At 64.4% G+C, this 18,684-nt stretch overlaps 1 protein-coding gene and 2 non-coding genes across 4 annotated transcripts; all 3 read left to right on the forward strand.

The window, feature by feature from the left end:
* The first annotated feature begins 10,995 nt into the window (after positions 1 to 10,995).
* TRNAG-CCC (transfer RNA glycine (anticodon CCC)) lies at positions 10,996 to 11,066 on the forward strand. The gene has a single exon. It is a non-coding gene; the product is annotated as a tRNA-Gly (tRNA).
* A 616-nt stretch (positions 11,067 to 11,682) lies between these two features.
* On the forward strand, positions 11,683 to 11,753 carry TRNAG-CCC (transfer RNA glycine (anticodon CCC)). Its single transcript has one exon. It is a non-coding gene; the product is annotated as a tRNA-Gly (tRNA).
* A 413-nt stretch (positions 11,754 to 12,166) lies between these two features.
* Positions 12,167 to 18,455, forward strand: METTL26 (methyltransferase like 26). Of its 2 annotated transcripts, XM_075899039.2 has the most exons (6): positions 12,168 to 12,400; positions 13,852 to 14,014; positions 14,535 to 14,594; positions 15,203 to 15,270; positions 16,107 to 16,185; positions 17,517 to 18,455. In XM_075899039.2, the coding sequence occupies exons 1-6, from the start codon at positions 12,213 to 12,215 to the stop codon at positions 17,562 to 17,564; spliced, it is 606 nt and encodes a 201-aa protein (XP_075755154.1). In that variant the 5' UTR covers positions 12,168 to 12,212; the 3' UTR covers positions 17,565 to 18,455. The 2 variants fall into 2 exon arrangements, with proteins under 2 accessions (XP_075755153.2, XP_075755154.1); XM_075899038.2 differs by lacking the exon at positions 15,203 to 15,270 and having other exon boundaries at positions 12,167 to 12,400.
* The last annotated feature ends 229 nt before the right edge of the window (positions 18,456 to 18,684 follow it).

The raw sequence follows: 18,684 nt of genomic DNA on the forward strand, positions 1-18,684 counted from the left end.
GCACAGCTGGACGCACAGTGGGAGATGCTGGGAGGCGCAGCTGGAGGCACAGTGGGAGATGCTGGGAGGCACAGTGGGAGGTGCTGGGAGGCACAGTGGGAGATGCTGGGAGGCGCAGCTGGAGGCACAGTGGGAGATGCTGGGAGGCGCAGCTGGAGGCACAGTGGGAGGTGCTGGGAGGCGCAGCTGGAGGCACAGTGGGAGGTGCTGGGAGGCACAGCTGGAGGCACAGTGGGAGGTGCTGGGAGGCACAGCTGGAGGCACAGTGGGAGATGTTGGGAGGCACAGCTGGAGGCACAGTGGGAGATGCTGGGAGGCACAGCTGGAGGCACAGTGGGAGATGTTGGGAGGCACAGCTGGAGGCACAGTGGGAGATGTTGGGAGGCACAGTGGGAGGTGCTGGGAGGCACAGCTGGAGGCACAGTGGGAGGTGCTGGGAGGCACAGCTGGAGGCACAGTGGGAGGTGCTGGGAGGCGCAGCTGGACGCACAGTGGGAGGTGCTGGGAGGCACAGCTGGAGGCACAGTGGGAGATGTTGGGAGGCACAGCTGGAAGCACAGTGGGAGGTGCTGGGAGGCACAGCTGGAGGCACAGTGGGAGGTGCTGGGAGGCACAGCTGGAGGCACAGTGGGAGGTGCTGGGAAGCACAGCTGGAGGCACAGTGGGAGATGCTGGGAGGCACAGCTGGAGGCACAGTGGGAGATGTTGGGAGGCACAGCTGGACGCACAGTGGGAGGTGCTGGGAGGCACAGCTGGAGGCACAGTGGGAGATGTTGGGAGGCACAGTGGGAGGTGCTGGGAGGCACAGCTGGAGGCACAGTGGGAGGTGCTGGGAGGCACAGCTGGAGGCACAGTGGGAGGTGCTGGGAGGCGCAGCTGGACGCACAGTGGGAGGTGCTGGGAGGCACAGCTGGAGGCACAGTGGGAGGTGCTGGGAGGCACAGCTGGAGGCACAGTGGGAGATGTTGGGAGGCACAGCTGGAAGCACAGTGGGAGGTGCTGGGAGGCACAGCTGGAGGCACAGTGGGAGGTGCTGGGAGGCACAGCTGGATGCACAGTGGGAGGTGCTGGGAGGCACAGCTGGGGGCACAGTGGGAGGGGCTGGGAGGCGCAGTGGGAGGGGCTGGGAGGCACAGCTGGAGGCACAGTGGGGGGGGCTGGGAGGCACAGCTGGGGGCACAGCTGGGGGCACAGTGGGAGGCGCAGTGGGAGGTGCTGGGAGATGCGGGGAGGCACAGCTGGGGGCACAGTGGGAGGTGCTGGGGGCACAGTGGGAGGTGCTGGGAGGCACAGCTGGAGGCACAGTGGGAGATGCTGGGAGGCGCAGTGGGAGGCGCAGGGAGGTGCTGGGAGATGCGGGGAGGCACAGCTGGGGGCACAGTGGGAGGTGCTGGGAGGCACAGCTGGAGGCACAGTGGGGGGGGCTGGGAGGCACAGCTGGGGGCACAGTGGGAGGCGCAGTGGGAGGTGCTGGGAGATGCGGGGAGGCACAGCTGGGGGCACAGTGGGAGGTGCTGGGAGGCACAGTGGGAGGTGCTGGGGGCACAGTGGGAGGTGCTGGGAGGCACAGCTGGAGGCACAGTGGGAGATGCTGGGAGGCGCAGTGGGAGGCGCAGGGAGGTGCTGGGAGATGCGGGGAGGCACACCGGGAGGGGTGTTTCCCTGGGCCCGGTGGAGCTCGCAGCCTGCGTGACATGCAGCCATGGAGCCCTCTGGCCCCCCCGTCCTGCCCCTGTGTGCGGCCGTGGCAAGAAGGACAGGAGCCGGGCGAAGGACCCTCGGAGTCTCTCAGGCTCGGGGCATGGGATGCAGTGCGCGGGGTGTCTGGCGCCAGCGAGGCGCTGTAAGCCTGCAGGCACTGCTGGGGAGGAGCCAGGTCTCTGGCGTACAGCAGCTGGCGTCTTTTGAACTGAGCCTCTCTGGCTAATGCCCCCAAGCTGGGCAGGCAGGACACACTCGCGCATTGACCTGGGAGAGGGGGGGTCAGCTCCCTGCTGCTGGGCCACTCGGGGCAAGTCTCCTGGGCCCAGACCCCCAAAGGGAGTTAGGTGCTAAAACCAAAGGGAGTTAGGTGCCTAAATACGGCTAAGGGTCTGAGTGTTCACCTCTCCGCGCCTCACTGCCCACCAGGGCCCTGGGGTGCCACCTGGCTGACACCCACTGACGAGTGGGAGACGAGCAGATCCCACAGCAAAGGGGCCATGTGAGTGTGTAGCTACGGACAAGCTGGGCCCTCTAGGAAGGGGCTGGGGTTGGGCAAAAGCTCCATGCAGTGGGCTGTTTGGCTTGGGGGGCGGGAGGGGGGCAGTTGTCACCCGCCTTGCTAGCAATGGGCCCAGAGGCGCCTCCCCAGCACCCCACGAGCGAGGGGCAGCAGCCGTGGTCTGGGTGTGCAGACCGAGCGTTATGAAGGACCAGCCCGGCCGGAGCAGGCTCCGTGAGGCTCCATGTGCTCTCGAGCCAGAGGCCAGGCCGCTGGGGGCTGCAGACCCTCCCCTCCAGAAACGCAGCAGGAGCCGGGCTGGGTGAATCTAGAACTGAGCTGGCGAGGGGGGAGTGGCCCCCGCCTGTAGTAAGTTGAGGGTCAGGACCATGGAGTCAGCAGGCCCAAAGAGAGTGAAAACAGCAACAGGCCTGCAATCTAGTGAGCACCACTTGGGCTCAGCAACACAGGAGCCAAGAAAGAGGCCCCCTGATCACTGTGTGACTGTACGTTAGGTGGAGCAGGGACGCCCCAAGTCCAGACTGTGAGCCGACGGAGTAACGGCACATCCTGAGGAATATCCTGGTACGAGGACGCCCTAGGAGTTAGGCACATGCCGACCGAGGTTCAGGACCGGCGGAACTGACAGGATGACGAACAGAAGGTGAGCACCCCCTTGCACAAGGCGAGGGGTGGTAACGAGGCAACAGAGGGTGGCAACCTGGTGCGTAAAGAAGTGATGTCAGTTGTTTGTACCTGTCTATAAAAGGACACCGCAGAGGGTGCTCTCCGGCCGACCTGGGGTGGGTGCACTAGGCGCCTGACCGGCAGGTGTCATCGCCTAGACTTACAGAACGCACAGTACTTAACTCTGACTGACTGCTGTTAATATCTGATCTAGGCAACAGGCCGGCCCGGTGTTGGTCCCTTGTCAACGTGCCATAGTGCCCAGTGGTGTAACACTGGACTGCTCTCTGTTACCGACTGGTAGAGCTTCACATGTGTCGATAAACCTGCTCGACTGATTTCAAACCTGGCCTGCATCTGCCGTTTCCGGGCTCTCTCGGAGATCTCCGGTGTTGACCCAAGTGCAGGGGTCTAACAGTCTCGGTAAAGGGAGCGCCGATTGTTACGCACGCAGCCGAGAGTTTATCACCGACGGAGTAGAGGTCCTGTCAGGAGCGCGCCAGGACGACCCCGACCAGACAACACTGACACTGACAGTTCAGACAGTTCAGACCCCCGAAGGTACCGAGGTACAGAACGCCGAGGTACGACACTCAGGGCCGGCCCGAGCCATTTTGGCGTCCTGGGCCCGGGCGCGTGGCGCCACCCCTGGGCGCATGGCACATACACGGGCCCACCCTGGGACATGGGCCCACCCCCAGGAGCACGGGCCTGACCCCGGGATACATGGCGTATGCGCTGCCCAGCCTGATCCAGCCACCGCTGCTGGCGCTCAGCGCCTGGCTGTGCAGGGCCCCGCGGCCGTGGGGGGAAGGGCGCTGCTGGCCGGCGCCGCGGGGATGCGGGCGGGACGGCGCTGCGGGAGCCGGGTGCGCAGCGCCTGATGGCAGCTATAAGGGACGCCGTGCACCCCTTACAGCTGCCATCAGGCGCCCCCATCGGTTGGCACCCCAGGCAGCTGCCTGGCTCGCCCAGCCCATAGTCTGGCCCTGACAACACTGGTGACCCCGACCGCTGATCTGGTAAGAAGGCGAACGATCCTGTTTATCTGTTTGCAATCTAACATCTAAAATGGCAGAAAATCACGAGTTAGGGAACTCCCATCTACATTCCCTGACAACCTCGGTAGGTTCTGATGAACTATGGACCCGTTGGATTGCTAAAAAAGGAGGCCATAGGAGTTTAAAAAAGAGTATGAAGAAACACGGACCGGTATATGTACAGCCACGGCAGAAACTGAAGCGCTGAAGACTAGTAATAGCAGTAAAAGGCCTGGGATTTTGCAACTTGTGCCTATGGCAGTGAGATGGTTTAACCAGCATGCTGCACTGCTGGCCTCCCAGGTTATAGAGCTAACCAGGGCACAGGCAACAGGACCTTGGCAGGGCAACAGGCCGTCCGAACACATGATCTGCTTGAGCAGGGAAAGCAGGAGAAGGAGAGATTGGAACAAGCTCTAGAAAACCTGCAAAAGGAGACGTGCCGTCCCTGGCCGCGAAACAGCAGCTTTTAGACACTGTGGTGCCTGAAGCTATGGGCCAGAAATGGAAACAGGTAGCACTGGCTACATTGAGAGATGGATCATGGGACAGTTGGAATGGATGTTGTACTGGGGACGTGGAATGACCCAGGATCATTCTCCGCTGCTCCATGGGCGAGGGCTTCTGAGGAGAAGCAGGATTTGGAAAAACCTCTGCCAGAACCTAGAACAGTCCCTGTAAAGGTGGGGAGCACAGCAGGGGAAGAGGAGGAAGAATCGGAGGAAATGTCCCCTGTAAATAAGACGTTGAGGGAAGCAGAGGATGCCACTCAAAAGATGGAGGAAGCTCTGAAACATCCATGGTCAGAAATGGAAAAAGAAAGAAGGGGAAATATAGACCCTAAATCCACGGAGAATAAATCAGGTGCATCTGGAGCCAGTGCATTAACAGCCAGGCTCAACCCTTTCGAAAGCAATGAGCTGACGGCCTTAGCAGGCGCTGTCGGTTCCCCCATCTCAGAACTTTACCGAATTTCTGGCGTGGTTGCATAAATGTTCACAGTTATTGAAAGCAGGACCCATTGCTAGTGCAGACACTGTTGGGACCACTGAATTCGCTTGCTGCCCGTTTTGATGATGGTGTTGCACTAATGATTAGGCGGGTAGCTCAAAAGCATTTTAAATGGTCTGGACCTATAGCTACCCTGAAAGGCTTTGCCAGGCTGCCAGGAGAGGCTCCAGCCCGAATCCAAAGCTTCCTTAGGGCAAGGACTGGGGAAGAGAAGCATTGAAAGGAGTCGTGTGGGATCCATTACGCCAGGTGCAGTGGGGTGGACGAATGCCTGGTGTGAGGACGGAGGCCGACACGTACCATGGAGTGAGTGGACTGAACAGGTGGGAACAGCGTGAAGCGTAATGAGGGTACCCCAGTGCGTGAACGGCGCACGCAGTTAGGATGGTGGAAAACTGAGGGACCAGGATACTCCCCCCGTGGCCGTGGCGGGTGGGAGAGGTAGAGGAATGCACAGAGGAATGCCGTGGGCTGATGGCTGACGCAGACGGTGCCCGTGGTCTGGGTGTGCAGACTGAGCGTTATGAAGGACCAGCCCGGCCGGAGCAGGCTCCGTGAGGCTCCATGTGCTCTCGAGCCAGAGGCCAGGCCACTGGGGGCTGCAGACCCTCCCCTCCAGAAACGCAGCAGGAGCCGGGCTGGGTGGATGCTAGAACTGAGCTGGCGAGGGGGGAGTGGCCCGTGCCCACTTCCTCTGCGGCCCTGATGCTGTGTGCTCTGCCTCTCTGCTGCTCCAGGCTCGCCCTGCCTTGCGCTGGGACGGGAGCTGAGCACGCGGCATGTTCCCGGGACGGGAGGTGTCTGCTCCCCCAGGGCAGGCCCCAACACGCCGTCCCGTGAAAAGCATCGCTGCTGACTCTCCCGCCTAGGGGCACAAGCCTGCTGCCAGCCAGCAGGAACCCAGGCCTTGGCAGGAGTGTGCAAGCAGCTGTGGGGCCCAGAGTCTCACATTAGGGACTGTGGGCTCCAGGTGCCGATGGCACCATCCCCGGCCAGTGTGCTCAGGCTGAAGCTCCCGGCTCCCCAGGCTGGCCGTGCCCTCTCCCCGGAATTAGCCCTCGGGCTCGTCTTCACTTTCCGCGTGTCCCGGTGTGTACAGCGCCCAGCACGGCCACATCCTGGGCCGGCACGAATCTCATTCCTATGAGGGCCACCTGCTGCCATCTTCCCTTCGCTGCGCTCCTGGCTGCCCGCGCTCCCCGGGGACCTCACGCCTCTTGCTGCGAAAAGCTCTGAGAACGGAAACGCGTTGCACCAAATCCACTTTGAAAAATGATTATTTGCACAGGGGCTGGGACCGCTCCAAGGTCCGCACTCCCCCGCCCTGGCCTATTTGCACAAGCAGCTGTTGTGAGCTCTCCCGTGCCTGGCCACAGGGGACCCGTGTTTGCAGAGGAAGCTCACAAGGGAGTCAGGAGGCTTCTGTTTGTCTAGGAGCTGCAGCTTTGCATCCTGCAGGCCGGGCTGGTGTCTCGTGTCTGCCCTGGGGCCCTGGCACCACACGGCTCAACCGAGGTTCCACGGAGCTTTGTGGGGCCTGCAGACGGGAACGGGGATTCCTGCAGGCGGGAACAGGGGATCCCTGCAGAGGGGAATGGGGGATCCCCGCAGATAGGAACAGAGGATCCCTGTGGACAGGAAGGTGGAGCCCTGCAGAAGTGAACAGGGGATCCCTGCAGACGGAACAGTGGATCCCTACCCCCGTGTGAAGACAGGCAGCTGGAGCTCAGGAAAACAGAGCAGCACAACAGCAATATGTGGAGTCAAGTCAGTGAGATTTATGCAGGCAGCAAGCATGGCAGAAGGGTTCCCACACAGCCAGCCCCAGAGGCCTGGCAGAGGAGCCCCAGCGGCAAGGCCAGGCAAGGAGAGGATGGTTGTGTAAGAGACTGACAAGATCAGGCACAGAGATAAGCTGCAATAATAATGTGCAATGTTTCTATAATAGCCTGGAGCTGACCCGTGGACAGCCACCCTGCAGACAGGATCAGCAGCCATGTGGCTCCCCAGCTGATAACTGGCTGGCGGGAGACTGCGGGGCCAGCGGGTGGAGCCCACGCAGGGCCTCAGGCAGGGGAGCGATTTGCTCACACCAAGGGCTGGGAGGGGCGGCTGCTGGGCATGGCTGGCGGAGCAGAGACCAGCCTGGAGGGTGAGGGCTAGAGGGCCCGGAAGAAGGGAGCAGAGAAGCAGGTTGTATCCAGTTGCACAACACGAGGGTCTTTTCCCAGCACGTTTGACGCTCGCTGGTGCCGTTGCTGCTGACAGGCCTGGCTGCATGTGATTTGACACGGCTGGAGACATGTGAGTTACATGCTGCTGGCACAGCGTGTAGGGTCAGTAACAGCCATCAGGGGATCCCCCTCCCCCCTGAACCAGTCCCATCCACAGCCCCACCATCTCCCGCCGGCTCAGACAATGCAAAGTGCCTGGCCCGTGTCCAGTGGTGGGAACTGTCCCCTCTGGGCCATGGCACAGGTAGAAGGAGTGACAGAGTTGGGGGGGTTGATCCAATGACCCCCCTTCCTCCAGGGCTGCAGTTCCCCAGGACACCCCAAACACAGACCTCAGCAGAATGTGAGCCGAGCGATGTCTCTACCGATCCATGCAGAGTTCCTGCGCTTCCAATTCCCGACCAGAGGACACGGCTGGGGGAGCTGACAGAGGGCAGGGGGCCCCCGTTTCTCTGGCCATGGCATGCCACCTTTACTCCTGCGCCACTTCAGCCTGGCGGCCCTGCCTTCGAAGCTGGGCCAGCAGCCACCCAGCTCCAGGGCCCAGGAGACCTCACAGGCATTTGTTTGTATTTCCACAGTCTGCCTGGATGGAGATTGGAGGAGCAAAGCCGAGGTCGTGTCGGGCGCGCCCGGGACTTGGCACCGCTCCCCAAACACACAAGGCCCCCACCCACTGAGCCATTTGCCTGGGCCGACAGGGCTAGGGGTAGCAAGCAGGGCAGTTGTCCAGGGCCCCATGGGCAGCGGGGCCCCCTGAAGTTACATTGCTCAGTCTTGGGCTTCAGCCCCTGGTGGTGGGGCTGACACTTCAGCTTCTGCCCTGGGCCCCAGGCTCAGACAGGGATCTGACTCCTGCCAGGCCCCTCGCTGCACAGGGCTAACAACGGCCCTCGGCCCAACAATATCATCATCAAAGCTGTGGTTAGATCCAGGCCCCGCAGGCTCGTCTGGCCACTCCAAGGCAGCCAGCGGGGGGGGGGGGAGGAGCCCCCCCGACATTTTCTGCTTGGCCACATGCTGAGGTCTGCCCCCGGCAGGATTTCCACGGGCTTCAGTGGGTTTGCCATTGGTCTCTTCCTGCTTAAAACGCATGGCGGGGCAGGCAGGCAAGCAAAACTCCAGCCAGGAGCCCCTTTCCCAGGCTACGCCCAGGACGCACCCTCCACAGTGGGGCCCGATGCCTTCTGAGCGGGCAGTTCATTATGCCGGGCAGTTCAAACGCGTGTTGCATGTTTTCCAGCCCCTCCCCCCCCAAAGCTCTCGCCTGCCAGGGCCACGCTTGTGTGGGTCAGCCAAGATAGCTAACGGCAGAGTGAGCAGCAGGGAGCGTTCTGGGGGGACAAGGCGCCCTTCCCAGAATGCATCCTCCTGCCCTGCCTGCGGCAAAGGAAGAGTGAGGTTAGCAGTGTTTGCAGCTACTCCCATCCCCCCCCACTGCGCTGTATCAAGGGCATGGCATTGGTGGGCCCCGGCGCTGGCCAGCATCAAGGGCCTTGCAAGGTTGTTTCCATTACACTTTGGATGAGCAAGTGATGCCTGGAGCAGGGACAGCCCTGGTGGAATGGCGTCTGTGGCCACAGGAAGTCCATACGGTCAGTTTCCCTAACGCAGGCAGTTTCTTTGCCCAGAAATCTCCCGGTCTCACCCTCCCGCGAGCCCTGTGCCCAAGAAGCCCTCTGCTTCCTCCCCGGGTGGCACGCACAGCCGCTTCTCCTGGCTTTCAGTGTCTAGTGCACACAGCCTGCAACCCCATCAGCCCTTAGTGCCGGGGCGGCTGCCACCAAAGCCAGCACTTCCCTTCACCAGAATAGTAGCGATGAGGCACATGAAATCGATGTGAAATGGGCCTTTCCCCTTTGGCACCTGCTTTGGGGAACAGGGGTCACTGGAGCTACTGTGATGCTTTAACGAAAGCCCAGGGACTCAGCTGCAGAGAGCTGCCAGGCGTGGCCAGAGGCAGTGAGAGTCTGGCCCTAGCCAGGGGAGCTGGGCGGCCCTTTTCCCTCTGGTGGCTGGGCCAGGGTGGGTGAGCGGCTGCGGAGATGGGCAGGACTGCTCCGGTGTCTCTCCCTTCGCGGGAGAGCGCTGGTGCTAAACCAGCTGGTCCTGTCCATGCTCTGGCACCGGCTCAACACCCTGCGCCCGGCCCCGGAGGCCCTGGCCAAGCTCCAGAGGGCAGCTTTGGGGTTCTTTTGGCCAGGACTGCACTGGGTCTCTGCAGGGGTCTTGTCCCTCCCCCTGGAGGAGGGGGGCCAGGGCCTGGTCTGCGTGCGCAGCCAGGTCCGGACCTTCCGCCTCCAGGCCCTGCAGACTCCTCTTTAGTGCAGGTAGTCCGGCATGGGGCACCGTGGCGCGCGCCTTCCTCCGCCACCTCCGATACGACCGGCAGCTCTTTTTTATCCACCCGAGGGGCCTCCCGCGAGACCTCTCAGAGCTGCCGGAATTCTACCAGGACCTCCTCCAGACCTGGAAGCTGTTTTTGGTGACCAGGTCTGTTGTGGCCTCCAAGGGAGCAGACCTCCTCGCGGAGCCCCTGCTCCCAATCCAGCCTTGTGTGTGCAGGTGGCGGAGTCTCCCTCGGTGCGCCGGAGGCTGATCCTGGCAGAAACCACCATGGTCGGAGACCTCCTGGACTACGACAGGGGGGACTGGGTGGATCCTCGAGCGCTCGCTCGGCGCATGGGGCTCTCCACCCCTGAACCCCCCTGCGCCTACTCCAGGAGGTGAAGGCGGCTTTGCCGCGGCCCGCTCTCGACTTCCTGCAGCGGTCTCTGCGAGAGGGTATGCCCCGCCCCTCCCTTCCTGCAAAGCCTCTGGCCCTTATTATCGGGCCCCTGTTCCACGGGCCCCCCCGGCCTCCCCATCCATGGACCCCCAGCCGGCTGCAAAAATTGCAGCCGGTCTGTTTTCAAGCCGCGCCAAGACAACATCTGTACACGCTCGTGCTCCACACCCTGCTTTTCCCCACCCTCGCGTCCCACCCCGATTCCAAGTGGCAGGACTACCTTAGGCCTATAGAGGGTGGGGAACCCCGATGGGCCAGCGTCTATTCCCACCTAATTCCGCGGCCCACTGGGGACATCAGTTGGTGGCTCCTTCACGGGGCCGTGAGCACAGGCGTGTACTTGGCGCGGTTTATCCCAATCCCGGACACCTGCCCCTTTTGCGGCGTGAGGGAGAACCTGGCGCACGCCTACCTCGAATGTGCCAGGGTGCAGCCCCTATTCCGGCTCCTCCAGAACCTCTGATTGAGGTTCTGGCTGCACTTTTCCCCCCACCTTTTTATTTACGCACACCCCATCCGTGGCCCCACAGAGTCGCGAGACCTCGTCACCCTCCTCCTGGCTCTAGCAAAGGTCGCCATCTAGAACCCCAGGAGTAAGATGTTGGACGAGGGGTTCTCTGCGACTGTGGGGCCTATTTCCGCTCCTCCCTTACGTCACGAATCCGGGCAGAGTTCCTCCGGGCGGCGTCCACTGGCTCCATCCACAGCTCTGAGGAGCAGTGGGCGCTGGCCGGGGTTCTCTGCTCGGTGTCCCCATCCGGATCCCTAGTTATGAACCTTTGGCCCACACTCCTTGCCCCTTTAGTCATTATTTGTCCCAAGTAATTAATTGAACCATGGGTCCAGTCGTCCCTCCCGCAAGGCTGGGGGAGGGGCTTTTAGACTCTCCCGTGACTTCAAATAGGCCCTCTGGTGGCTGCTCTGCTCTGCGACAGGGACCCGAGCTCAGTGGGGCGGGGTGGGGCGGCGTAGGCCAGCAGGTGGCGCTGCTGTGCAGGGAGATGGACTCCCCCGCTGTGCAATGCATCCATTGCGCCGCTGGTGTAGTGGTATCATGCAAGATTCCCATTCTTGCGACCCGGGTTCGATTCCCGGGCGGCGCAGGCACAGTACTTGTATGAGGAAAGATTTCTTTAATCCAGCAGGGTGGAAAATCTATGGGACTCCGTGGTTAGGACTCGCACAAATTCCGGCCAAAAATAAAATTCAGGGCTTTAACAAACAGTACAGGTAATTAACGAGTGGACACTCCCCCCCTGTGGGGTGGTGAACTCACAAGATTGTGATTCCCAATGGGGCAGACATTTTGCTACTGTGCTTGTGTATCTAGAACATGCGGGCTGTGCGATGGCAGTGCTGGGATGGGCCCAGAGTCCCTGTCGCAGAGCACATGCCCTGGCTTTGTGTGTGTCACTTTAGTACAAATGGCAGAAAAAACTAGACCCCCGCACATGGGCAACGGCAAACGAAATGCCTGGTGGGCCACACACAGACCCCTGGTGGGCCCAGGCTGCGTTACATCAATCCCCCTTCTCTATAAGAGGTAAGGTCTCGCCTCCTGCAGGAACCAGTGAGCACGCTTGGCTGATTCTGGGATGCAACAAGCCAGCCTGGTTGGTCATGATGCTCCCTGCTTCTAATCTATGGAGTAGGAAGAAGCCGGCAGGTGGCGCTGCAGCGCAGCGAGATGGGCTGCTCGGAGGCGCAAGGCCAGAAGCCGCGCCGCTGGTGTAGTGGTATCATGCAAGATTCCCATTCTTGCGACCCGGGTTCGATTCCCGGGCGGCGCACGGGTGTTTTTTTCCCCTTCTCTCCAAAGCCCTGCGCGCCTAGAATCCCGCGCGCTGGCTGCACCCCAGGGCCCCCCTTTAACCTGCGCCCCTCTCAGCCCCCGTTTATTCACCTGCTCCCGGCCCCCGCCCCGTGTTACTCCAGCAGGGGGTGCGAGGGGGCGGGGGTGTCGGTCCCTCCCTGCTCCCCCGGGGTCCGATGCCCTTTGCCTTTGGGGGGGGTTGTCATTCCAAGCAAGGCCGGGAGGCTCCCCCTGCAGACCCGGAGTGGGCGGGACAGTGCCCCCCCCACAGGGACATTTGCATTAAAACTCCCCGCCCCCCCTTAGTCCCCCTCCTCTTCCCGCGAGAAATGGGCCGCGGTCACTTTAAGGCGCGGGGCGGGGGCCGGCCTGGTGCATGCTGGGATTCGTAGTCCCAGCCGGCGGGCCCGGTGTCCCGGCGTGCCCCGCGCGCACGATGGCGGCGGCGGAGCGGAACAAGGAGCCCATCCTGCGGGTGCTGCGCGACTACGCGAGCCCTGGCCCGGCCCCGCTGCGGCTGCTGGAGGTGGCGTCGGGCGCGGGGCAGCACGCGGTGCACTGCGCACGCGCGCTGCCCAACCTGCGCTGGCAGCCCTCGGACGTGGAGCCCGCCTGCCTGGAGAGGTGGGCGGGGCCCGGGGCGTGCGGGGGCGGAGCCCCGGGGGTGGGGGCGGGGTTTGTGAGCATGCGGGGGCGGAGCCCCGGGGGTGGGGGCGGGGTTTGTGAGCATGCGGGGGCGGAGCCCCGGGGGTGGGGGCGGGTTTGTGAGCATGCGGAGGCGGAGCCCCGGGGGTGGGGGCGGGGCCCGGGGTGTGCGGGGGTGGAGCCCCGGGGGTGGGGGCGGGGTTTGTGAGCATGCGGGGGCGGAGCCCCAGGGTGTGCGCGGTGGAACCTGTGGGTGGGGTGTGGTGGGGCTCTGTAGGCAGGGGGCTGGCGTGGGGGGGGCTTGGCTTTGGGCTCGCTTTGTGCCCCCCCCCGGGATAAGGTGAGCCCTGGCATCTGGGGAAGGCTGCTCACGTGGGGACCGTGTGGGTTTGAGCCTAGAGCCAGCTCCCCCCCCCCCACGGGGTTACTGGAGTGGGCCCCCCGCCAGCCGCGTTTTGCACAGGAACGACCCCGTTAGCGGGGGCTGTTGCTCCATCCCAGCCCCAACTTCATGGGTCAGCCCGGCTCTGACTATGGACGCAGAGCAGTGCCGCCCAGTGGTCAGAACACAGGGCTGGGAGCCCGGTTGGGGCTCCTGGATCTGCAGCCCAGGCAAGGCCCTGGGGTAAAAAGCTTCCAAAGCCACCCTGAGTTCCGCCTGCCTGTGTTCAGGTGCCTTGCTGGGCTCCCCAAACCTTGGGCGCTTCCATCAGCTTTTTCTCAGCCTTGTCCCCGTTTTCCCAGCCGTGCGACGGGCGTCTGCTCTCCGGCGTGCGGGCACGAGCCTCCTGGCGTGCAGCAGCAGATTAAAAAGCCAAGTGCCCTCATCACCCTTCCCCACCCTCTGCTCTCTGCTCAGTGGTGCGGGGGTTGGTGGAAACGGGCCTCCAGGCTGCATAGAAATCTGGTTGGCAACCACGTAGGGCCACTGCCTGGTTTGGGGCAGTGTGGTCTAATGGGCGGAACACTGGACTGTCCCTGCCCCAACACAGCCAGGGGCTGGAGGAGGCTCAGACTGGCGAAGGGAAAGGGAGCGGCTGGGGCTGTGGGAAGGGATTCCACGCTGGGGAAGGGGATCCAGCTCAAGTAGCTGCCGCATGACTCAGAGGTGGGGGTGGGATTTCCATTTGCTGAAGCACCCAGGTTTGGCCCTACTTTGCTCCCTGTCTCCGGCCCTGGTACAGCCCCCCCCCCCCCGTCATAGCTGGGGCCAGCTGACCCCCTTCGCAGCCCCCGGTGCGCGATTGGATGGGGCGTGCGTGCAGCGTTCAGCACTGCGGGGCCGGCGCTCAGTCACTGTGCGCTAGTGCAGACGGCAGGCCTGGGTACAGCGCCCCCTGCTGGCTCTGTGGCCGGGGGCCAGCATTGTGCTGCACTGGGGTCCGGTGTGCCCGTCAAGCAGGTGATCTCCTCCCCCTCCCGCCCCCCAGCATCTCTGCACTGATCGCAGCGCAGAACGTGACGAATGTGAAGCCGCCGATTTTCCTGGACTCGTCCCAGAGCTGGGAGACGTGGGGCGGCGAGAGGCCCAACTCCCTGGACCTCATGGTCAACATCAACATGATGCACGTCACTGAGATGCGGTGCACCGAGGTGAGGCCCTTCCTCCCCTGGCCGGGGCTCTGGGAGCTCTTTGCACCCTGTGGGCTGGGCCGCCGGTCTCTGCCCCTGCCTGAGCCGGAGCCTGGGGGAGCCCAGGTCCTGAAGCGCTGGGTGCACCTAGTGGATGCTTGTTCCCCGAGTGTAACCCTGATATCGGGCCTCCTAAGGCACCTCCTGTCCTGGATCCCGGAGCACGTTACAGACACAGACGAGCTCAGCGTCTCCGCCCCCTGCTCTATTCCCAGGAAACTGAGTCATGTGGCATCTGAAGTGACCGGCCTGGGTCCGCGCGCCTGGCCCGGGCTTTTATCTCCAAGCCCATCCAAGATGGAGCTGGGCTCTTTCCCATCGGTGGGCCCCGGGGTTTGCTCACAGCGCCCCCCCCTTCATGCAGGGTCCCAGGGTAGAGGGTGAGTGAGTGGACGGGAGCTGGTTCCAGATCCCTGCCCTCCAGGGCCCGGTTCCTGGGGCCCGCCTGGGGCCCCGTCCCTTATGGAGTTTGTTTCCCCAGGGCTTATTCGAAGGAGCAGGGACGCTGCTGAAACCCCAGGCTGTTCTGATCACCTATGGGGTAAGCGATGGTCCCTGGCCGGGCTCAGGCCCACTGCCCTGGGGGGGTGAGAGCCGTGCCCCTCTGCCCCCAGGCTGAGAAGGGGGGTGTCTGGGGAGGGGCTAGGCTGGCTGTTAGCTGGGTGCACACACTAAGAGGTGCAGCTAGAGCCCGCTAGGACCCCGAACGCCTGGCCCTGAGCGTGTGCTGAGCCCCGGGCAGCTCTTGGGGCCCTTTCTGGGCCAGATACCCTGGGCGGGTGGCCCTGGTCAGTTTCTGCGCTCTGGTTTGTGCACTCGATGGCTCCTGTAGGGTCCACGCGCACGGCCCACGCGGGTCCCACGCTCCCCCCTGCTTAGCACATGGCCTCCATCCCCCAGCTCAGGAACTCGTCCTCATGCTGCGTCAGCCTCCCCCGGCAGGGGCACACCCGGGTGCATCCTCCCCCCGGCCCGTTACGGATGTGTCTGCCGGCCTGGGTGGCTCAGGGTCCAGCTCTGCCCGCAGATCACGGTGCTCTCGCTCCCCGCAGCATTCTGGGGCAAGTGGAGCCCTGGGGAATCGCGCCCTGTTGGGGTGGGTGGGCGCCAGGCCACGTTGGGTTGAGTCCCTTCTCCCTGCCCCCGCAGCCCTACGCCATCAACGGCCGGATCAGCCCGCAGAGCAACGTGGACTTTGACTGCTTCCTGAGGCAGAGGTAGGGGAGCCTGGCGTGGGGGCAGGAGAGGGGGCCCTGGGCTCTCGCGGCCCAGTTGTTTGGGAAAAGGGGCCAGTGCAGGTCACCCCCGTCTGGGGGGCCGCAGCGTTCCCCCTGCGTGGGAATGGGGAGTGGGAGGAGCTAGGCAACACGCCCTCCCTAGGGGCCCGGAGCAGAGAGACCCCGCGTGGCACCCGGCCAGGCACCTGCAGATCCCCCCAGCCCGCTCGGCCCCCGGCAGTGGCAGAGGGGCTCAGGACCATTTGCCCCTTGGCTGGCAGTTTGAGACCCAGCCTGGCTTGGAACGTGCAGGCCGGTGCTGGGGCCGCGGTGGAGTCCTGCCTGCTGGGGCGGTGTGGCTCAGCAGGGAGCCCATGGGCCGTGCCGACCGAGCGGGCTGGGGTCGGCTTGTCTGCATTGGCTCGGCCGCACCTGATGCTTGAGGCGGGGGCTCCCAGTCCAGGGCCTTAGACCCAGCCCTTCCGCTGTCTGTGGTGCAGCCGGGTCTCCTCCCCCTTGGGTAAGGCTGCTGCCTTGGGGAGCCCCCAGGACCCCACGTCACAGGGCCTTGTGGCTGCCCCAGGACTGGGTTATCCTCCTGCCTTTGTCTCGGGCTGACGGCATTACCCACAATGCCCCTCCCTGGACTCAGCCGCCACGCCCACAGCTGGCGTGTCCCGTGGGCGAAGGCCCAGGCAGGCTCTCTGAGGGTGGCAGCCATGGGGCTGGGTCCCTGGGCCGGCCGCTGCCCCAGCCCTTGGCGTGTGGAAGGGGCTGCCCCTGGACTCCAGCCGCCGCCAGCGGCCACAGTGACACGCTTGCTCTGTCTCCGGCAGGAACCCGGCCTGGGGCCTGCGGGACACGGTTGTGCTGCAGCAGCTGGCCCAGGCCAATGGGCTGCGTCTGGAGAGGATGGTGGGTACCGGCGGGCGCCCCGCGCTGGAGGCCCATGAACTGAGAGGGCACATGCCTGAGCAGGGCCCACCTATGGGGGGATAGTGCTAGAAGGGTGGGATGGTTCCCCTCCCCAGCAGAGCACCCCCTGCCAGAGCTGGGGAGACCTGTCCCTGCTTCCCAGCTTGGCCTGAGGGGGCAATTCTAACACGGGAGCACTGGGAACAGGGCTGGCTCCTGGGGCGGGATGAGAACCCCCGGCCAGACACTGGTGAGTACAGAGGGTCCCCCAGCCAGCCCCTCGCGTCACAGCTGTGCAGGGGCAGCACCGAGCCCGTCCAGCCTCTTAGGGCCCTGCCATGGAAGGGAGCGTTTGGGGCCCAGGCCTCTCCCTCCCCAGGAGCAGACTGGTTGGTGTGGCGGCTGTGGGGCTGCCCCGCCGCAGTGCTTTTGGGGGCGTGGCAGAGATCTGCTGTGATTGAGCACGGGAGAGGCTAGAGCGCTCCCCTGCGTCCAGTGCACCCGCATTGTTCCCTGCAGCGCCTCCTGCTGGAGAGACTGGTGCAGTTGGGCGCCCCCCCGCATTCCCTGCAGCGCCTCCTGATGGAGAGACTGGTGCAGTTGGGCGCCCCCCCCCCGCATTCCCTGCAGCGCCTCCTGCTGGAGCGACTGGTGCAGTTGGGTGCGCCCCCCCGCATTCCCTGCAGCGCCTCCTGCTGGAGCGACTGGTGCAGTTGGGTGCGCCCCCTGCATTCCCTGCAGCGCCTCCTGCTGGAGCGACTGGTGCAGTTGGGTGCGCCCCCTGCATTCCCTGCAGCGCCTCCTGCTGGAGCGACTGGTGCAGTTGGGCGCGCCCCCTGCATTCCCTGCAGCGCCTCCCGCTGGAGCGACTGGTGCACTTGGGCGCCCCCCCCCCTGCATTCCCTGCAGCGCCTCCTGCTGGAGAGACTGGTGCACTTGGGCGCCCCCCCCCTGCATTCCCTGTAGCGCCTCCTGCTGGAGCAACTGGTGCAGTTGGGCGCCCCCCCGCATTCCCTGCAGCGCCTCCTGCTGGAGCGACTGGTGCACTTGGGCGCCCCCCCCCTGCATTCCCTGCAGCGCCTCCTGCTGGAGCGACTGGTGCACTTGGGCGCCCCCCCCCCTGCATTCCCTGCAGCGCCTCCTGCTGGAGGGGTTGGAGACTTTCTGTTTCCCCCTCCCTTAGCCGGGCCATCAGTTCTGATTCCAAGCCCCCCAAGCACTGGTGGCCTTGGGCGCCCCAGGGCTTGTATGCAGCAAGCGGGAGCCTGGCTTCCTGGCAAGCGGGTCTCTTGGAGCTGCCGCGGAGCCCTAACCCAGCTTTGTGCCCCTAGGTGGACATGCCTGCGAACAACAAGTGTCTCATTTTCCGCAAGCAGTGACCCGGGGGCCCGCTCGGGGCCAGCCGCCTGCTGCATCGGGCTCCATGGCCCGTCAGTGACGCCCTGCCGGAGACGCGCCGCTGGGAGGGGTGCAGCTGCCATCGTGTGGTGTCATCGTGTGCCTGTCGCTCGTGTTCCCGCCCCCAAAGCCTCCGGAAGCAGGGTCGCTCGTGTGCTTGTGGGCACTGCATGCTGCCACCTCCCTGCACGCCCCCACCCAGCCTGTGCTCACGGCCCCCGGGGACGGATAAGCCCCCGAGGGGGGGCACAGCTGGGGTCACCTCTCCCCTGGGGATGTAGCCCTGCAGTGCGGCGGCGTCTGGCTACCCTGGGGGGACGATTCCCCCCTCCCGTGGGCTGGGCCCCATGTAGTCAGACTGCTGCAGCTCTCCCTCGGGCCCTGCTCCCCCCATGGGCTCCCTGAGCTGCACGGTGGTTTCCATCCCCTGCCCCAGTGACCCAGCCGGAGCACGTGGCCTCTGCCACGGCAGCAGTTTCCGTGGGGCCGAGCCGTGGCTAGCCTGGTCCCGCCGTACCAGCCGTGGGGGGGGGGGGCTGGACGAACCCGCTCTGGGCCTGGCCCCCCCTTCGCCTGCCAGCGGCTCGGCAGCAACCCCAGGCTGCCAGGGGGCAGTGTGACCAGAGCCCGCACGCCGGGGGGGGGGGTCCGAGGTGCCCAGGTGATTTAGGGGCACGGGTCCCACCACGGCAGGGAATTGGGCTCTGGCATCACCGGCTCTCGCTCCCCTACCCAAGTCCAGCAGGGCAGCCGGACGCTGCGGGGTGGGGCGCCCTCTAGTGGCCTGAGGGGGTACTGCAGGGCTGTGGGTTGGGGGACCGGCTGCCCTGGAGCATGTGGGCCCTGGCCCAATAAAGATCGTGTTTGCCTGGTGTCCGCCTCAGCTCGCTGGTGTCCTGCAGCCCTGGGCTGCCACGGGGCTCGGGTGGGGGCAAGTCTGACCGGTAAGGGGGCTGGGTGCACCGGGAGGGGCGAGAGGGCTTGGGTACTGGAGGGGGGCACGTTGAGGTCTCCCAATGGGCCAGAAATGAAGGGCTTGGGGGGGGGCGGGGGGAGCGCCAGGCTGTGGTCAGGGCAGCGCTTACCACGGCCCATGGTGCG

Source organism: Pelodiscus sinensis, chromosome 15 (genome assembly GCF_052426305.1).
Source record: "Pelodiscus sinensis isolate ZL-2025 chromosome 15, ASM5242630v1, whole genome shotgun sequence".
Taxonomy (NCBI): Eukaryota; Metazoa; Chordata; order Testudines; family Trionychidae; genus Pelodiscus; species Pelodiscus sinensis.

Excerpts from the sequence above, each read along its gene's own strand:
- METTL26 (XM_075899039.2), top strand. The coding sequence starts at position 12,213 with ATGGCGGCGGCGGAGCGGAACAAGGAGCCCATCCTGCGGGTGCTGCGC. Across the intron at positions 12,401-13,851 it reads GAGCCCGCCTGCCTGGAGAG|CATCTCTGCACTGATCGCAG; the intron begins GTGGGCGGGGCC and ends CCCGCCCCCCAG. Across the intron at positions 15,271-16,106 it reads GACTGCTTCCTGAGGCAGAG|GAACCCGGCCTGGGGCCTGC; the intron begins GTAGGGGAGCCT and ends TGTCTCCGGCAG.